The 6,000-nt window shown below is 40.7% G+C and overlaps 1 protein-coding gene across 2 annotated transcripts in view; it reads left to right on the top strand.

The window, feature by feature from the left end:
- Positions 1 to 1,002: 1,002 nt before the first annotated feature.
- castor1 (cytosolic arginine sensor for mTORC1 subunit 1) overlaps positions 1,003 to 6,000 on the top strand; it is a 34,252-nt gene continuing 29,254 nt past the window's right edge. For both annotated transcript variants that reach the window (XR_014600601.1, XM_084054569.1), the window contains exon 1: positions 1,003 to 1,354. Coding sequence is in view for 1 of the 2 variants with exons in the window: in XM_084054569.1 (XP_083910695.1) it covers positions 1,242 to 1,354 (113 nt within the window). In the remaining variant the exon portion in view is untranslated. The remainder of the gene's footprint in view (positions 1,355 to 6,000) is intronic.

Raw genomic sequence — 6,000 nt, 5'->3', positions numbered from 1 at the left:
ATTGAAAATTAGAAATACTCCAGTAAAGTAAAAAAAATCCTCAAAAGTGTACTTAAGTAGGCCTACAGACAGTACAGTACAGAGTAAATGTAGCCTACTTACTTTACACACCACCACTGACTGACGTGACGACATTCAGAGGATGACATTTTTGATTGATTGATACTTTATTTAGTAAGACATGAGAACAACAGTACATGGAAGTACAAATTCACAATACAAGGTCTACATTAAAGGAGAAATCCGGTCATTTTAAGTGTTATGTTTGATGTGTGTCAAATCACTTACCAACGTATAAATGAAAATCGCGTAAATCCACAGAGCCCCCTATCGACCCCCACCGTTGTCATTGTAGGAGGATATAGAATAGCCCAAATTCGCCTATTTTAACCAATGCAAAGTCTCTTTTTTTGCTTCTAGTACTCATTGTTGAGTCCCATGATAATGTAACAGGCGCTAAAACTCCCGACAAGCTAACGGCTAATAACAAACGAGCTAACGCTGGGGCTGCTTATCTCTCTGAATGGCAGCCCCAGGTTGCCAGGTCGGGAGAGAAACCAGCAACCAGCATTAGCTCGTTCTGTTATTAGCCGTTAGCTTGTCGGGAGTTTTAGCGCCTGTTACATTATCATGGGACTCAACAATGAGTACTAGAAGCAAAAAAACAGACTTTGCATTGGTTAAAATAGGCGAATTTGGGCTATTCTATATCCTCCTACAATGACAACGGTGGGGGTCGATAGGGGGCTCTGTGGATTTACGCGATTTTCATTTATACGTTGGTAAGTGATTTGACACACATCAAACATAACACTTAAAATGACCGGATTTCTCCTTTAATTTTGACAAAACCCGCAGAAGACCCATGTCAGGCGTCACAGAAATGTGTAGGGCACATCTTTCTATGTAACGCCAACACATGCGTTCTACATCTGGTGACCTGTAGCTTTAAGAAGAGGAGGTGTGTTGCAGTCTCATCTGAGGCTGTCTTTTATTTGAATACACAGTAGTTGAGAGGAGCTGGAGTCGGATTACGTCGGATGTTTTTCTCCCCCGTCCGGCACTGATGCAAGAGCATATAGGTGATGTGATCATTGATCAGATGTGTAACAGTGTATGTCATCGTTAATGCACACATACAATCCATAGGCTGTATTTTAGGAAGGCTGTGTTCCCTGTACCCGGTGTCGGCATCGTATCGTCTGCACGGACTGTAGGGTTTTTGCACTGGAACAAGAACCATGGACTTGCACATTTTGGATCACAGGCTGCGGGTCACCAGCATATCCAAGAACGGCCTGGTGAATTTCACACACCCGCTGATCAAACTGATATTCCTCCGAAATAGAACACGGTAAGATTGATTAATATTGTTGTTTTTAAAGGGCGATGCCTGGTTAATCCTGCACGGAGATATGGGGCGCACTAGCCATGGTCCACAAGACGGTCATCATCTCGTCATGGATGGACTTCAACATAGTGTTTGTACTTTCTCCCTTTTTGGCCCCTACATCTACATAAACGTTCAGACTTCAATTATAAAGGGCTTACCCCATGGCCACGGATGTTCCAATTATGTACGGGCCCTCAGAAGGACCCGTATCTTCTGTATTGTTCAATAAAAAGCATTTTAATCTGATTGGTGGCCATTTTATCATAGTTAGTTCTAATGTATCAGAATGCAATATACCTCCCAGTCGATAGGGTCGATAGGAAAGCATATGGAGAAAATACGAAGAAAATAGCCACGATTGGATTAACATTATTTTGATTGAACAATACGGAAAATACGGGTACTTCTGAGAGCCCGTACATAATTGTAACATTGGTGGCCATGGGGTAAGCACTTTATAATTAAAATCTGAACGTTTATGTAGATTTACGGGCCAGAAGGGGAGAAAGCCCAAACACTATGTTGAAGTTCATCCATGACTGTCATTTAATAGTCATGCATCAGAGCTAGGGGCGCACTAGAGCTTCAATTCATTCAGTAGATGGGCTACTGTTATAGTCAAGCCATTGTTTGTTTGTGTATTTCCTTTCTGAATAACAGTTTATCTTGTGAAAGGTACAGTGTGTACCCGAATATCAAGCGTATATTCACCGTATCTTCAGTCAACTCTGCGTTGTTAAAGGCAACGTCGTTACACAACTTTTAGAACTAGAGTGCAGGACGGACAGGCACAAGAAGAGAACAGGGACAGAAAAAGGGGTATCCAGAACCCATACTTGTTCCTGGATGTGTTATTGAAATGTTCGTTTTTTGACGAATTTAGAACCCCTGCAAAAGAGATAATTATTCAAGACCACAATTTAAACCATAGTCCATACAGTATGACCAACTAAATAAACATTGTGATTTGTAATACATTGTGAGCACACGTGTTTAATTAAAGACTTTCAGTAGAAGCTTCACTTTGCTCTCCTAGATCAGTGGTTCCTCTGACAGTGTACAGATGGACCCAACTGGGTTTGTATACTGTCAGAGTTACAGACTTGTAGGGGTCCATTTAGAACCCCACTCAAGGAACCCTGAGAGTCCTTGAACCCCACTTTGAGAACCACTGTCCTGAAGTGGTTAATGTATGTTTTGTGATAATAATCTAAATCAGCAAAGTAACTAGTACCTAAAGCTGTCAAATAATTCCAGTTGAGTAAAAAGTACAATATTTGCCTCTGAGATGTAGTGGAGTAAAAGTACTGCAAATTGGAAATACTCCAGTATAAAATACCTAGACATTTGACTTAAGTACAGTACTTGTAAATGTACTTAGTCACCACTGTTAATAAGAACCCCTGCCAAAGAGATAATTTCTGAAGACCTGTTTAAATAGAATCCATACAGTATGACCAACTAAATAGATGTTGTTATTATTGTGATACATTGTGAGCACACATGTTTCAATTAATCCCTTCCAGTAGAAGCTTCACTCTGCTCTCCTAGATCATAGCAAAGCACAGCCATCCAAAGGTCGCAAGTTGTCCGGAACTGATGCTGGCAGTGGCAGCAATTTTTTTGTTAATCCCTGGATATCCTCCCATTGTTATGCAATTGTTTGTTATTACCCTGGGTGCCCTACATATATACAGGATGACTGGGAGAAAATGCCCAACATCTGGCTTCAAGCTCTCCCATGTGATGACATTGTCACAGTGAAGACTGGATGGTGGTTGTGTTACTTTGGCCAGTCCAGCAGTTTATATACCAATAAACGTGAAGAATTACATTCTAAACCAAGTTGAAACACACTTTATCCAGGCCAAATTACCAACACTGTGACATATTTGCAAGACCTTGTGTCCTCAGAATGTCATGCTGTTCTCAAGAGCCCAATGCAACTATGAGAAACATTCTAGGCACCATGCTTACTGCCCTTATGCCACCACAGTTGATTAGAATTCTAAAATGTCTTATCATCCATAAATTCATTGCGTCAACAAGTAGAGTTGTGAGTTCCACACAAGCTATAAATTCTAGTCAGGCCACAATCAGAACCATATCTACCTGCATTCCTGTCACCCTGCATTGGGCAACAGGTCTCAACATGTCCATGCCAGGCAGGCACAATGATTGACTTGTGTTACCTTAGAAAATGATGAGTCAACCAGAAACGGTGACTTCAAGTGAGCAGTTTTCAAAGTGTGTCTCAACAGCAACATTTGACTACTTATAAAAAACAACAACATTGGTATGACCCCTAGGCCCTCCAGAATGTTTATACAGTTTAAAAAACAAAAAGAACAGGCCTAGTCCAGAATGCACCAGCAGATCCATGTGAACCACACAACGGCCAGGCTTTTGGAATTGCAGCCCTGTGTGTTTTGCTTTGTGCATTGGCATAGCATTGGCATTGTGGTCCTCCTGTCACCAGTGATGGAAGAAGTACTTGTAATAATAATAACTAATAATCTCAATCTACAAAGTAACTAGTAGTAACTAAAGTTTTCATATAATTGTAGTTGAGTAAAAGTACAATTTTATCCTCTGAGATGTAGTGGGGTAGAAGTCAAAGTATTAAATTGTAAATACTGAAGAAAGAAAAAATACCTCAAAATTGTTCTTACTTGAGTAAATTGTACTTGAGTACATGTATTTAGTTACTTTACACCACTGCCTGTCACACTCTTGAATCGCTGTGCTTTTCCAGTTCTTTCTTTCTTTCCTTACATCCTTTATATCCTTCCTTCCTCCCTTCCTTCCTTCCTTCCATTAGTGGTGCATCAGTCCATGTGAGGGGTGGGGTACGTTGTTGCATTCATGCTAGCTTGAGAAAACAGCGGAGCACAACAACAACAACTCTAATAGCCTTGTTTGATTGTAGCCATTTCCCTCTGCCAGGCCCCTGCTATTCATTAGCGCACAGCTCAGTGAGAATCAGCACCAGAGTGGTTCCACAGCAAATGTGGCTGACTAGAATTATAAGGAGATGACAGTGTATAACTGAACATTTTGGGTTAAGCAAGCTTACTATTTAGTACCAGAGTTCTATGGCTTCACACTTGAGGCGATTACTACCATAAAATAAGCCTTGTGTGGTTGATTGTAAGAGTTATTAGGATGAAAGTAATTATTGGAAACCCCTTGTAGACATACATTGTGTGTGTGTGTGTGTGTGTGTGTGTGTGTGTGTGTGTGTGTGTGTGTGTGTGTGTGTGTGTGTGTGTGTGTGTGTGTGTGAGTGAGATGCCTGTTCAGCTTATTCTGAAGGCCGACGGACGATGATAAATACTTCTTGGAATACAGGCTGGTTTATGTTCTGTCTTGTGTTGGCCTTGTGGTGTTGATACAATCTGCAGGCGTGTTACCAACACAATGATTTAAAAAAACATAAGTGTGTGTGTCTACAGCTCTAGCTTTCAGAGAGTGATTGCTGTGCCAGAGATGCACATTCATGCACATAATAGGCGATATCGGCTTAATGTCTGCCAAAACACCAATATGATTATAGTATAACAAATCTGAATATTGCAGCCAATCAGTGGGACAGATAACCGGTCAATCCGTATTCCTGAGGCTGCATCTTGACAGCATTTCTGCAGCAGCATTCAGCCTCCAGGTATCTGTCCCAGAGACCCTTTGAGACTATCACAGTATAGTTGAGACTGGAGTGAAGCAGGGCTGTCTTACTGCTTTGACGCACTTTGCCAGCTCCATCGCAGCCATTCTCCATCTCATTGGGGAAGAGCATCTGCTGACAGGAATCAGCATTCCTGTACCAGACTTGATAAAGTAGATAAAAGAGCTGATAAGGGTTGTAAATCCTGCTCTATGTTAATTAAAACTATTTGTAGTTAAACAGCTGAAAACCCAGTGTAAAAAGGATGAGACGAAATCAAAGACAGACACAGGCCGGTTCTCAAATTAAAAGGTTGACATTGTATTAAGAGAAAGAATCAATCCACGAGGCACCGTACAGCAAAAATATCTCTCTCCTGGTAATACAAAATGTTCAGCATTATAACAGACAGTTTATCTCTTATTAAGCCCACCCCACAATATAATATCAATCATGAACAGGGCAAAGGCTCATTTTGGTGGCACGGTAACCTGTTCTAAGGCATCATAGATAAACTGTAGCCACAACTTTCATGGGTAAGAAAGAGTAGGCCAGGGAGCAAGGACATCTTATCTTAGCAGTTATAGAACAGTCCCTTCTGAGCAAATACATCATACTTTATGCAATTATCCAAAGTGATACAATACAATAATCATACAATAATTATAATCTAATAAACTGTTGATTAGAAATTATCTATCAATCCCTCATCTTGTTTATCAGTTTGGATAGGGTCAAAGGGTGTCAGTCAACCAAGCATCAGCAAGTTATCGACCCTGTGACTCTATTCAGAAATGACAACAATGGGGCAAGTCAAAATATGTAGACTTTATCTCCTAACGAGTAAACGAAGTATAGAGGTGAAGGAGATGGGGGGAAGGGGGAGAGAACATAGGGAGCACAAGATAGACAAATTCAATAATGCAATACATTTTTTTTTTCT

This window comes from Gymnoscopelus microlampas (assembly GCF_963454915.1).
Source record: "Gymnoscopelus microlampas genome assembly, chromosome: 4".
NCBI lineage: Eukaryota > Metazoa > Chordata > Actinopteri > Myctophiformes > Myctophidae > Gymnoscopelus > Gymnoscopelus microlampas.
This window is presented reverse-complemented; position numbering and strand designations above follow the sequence as displayed.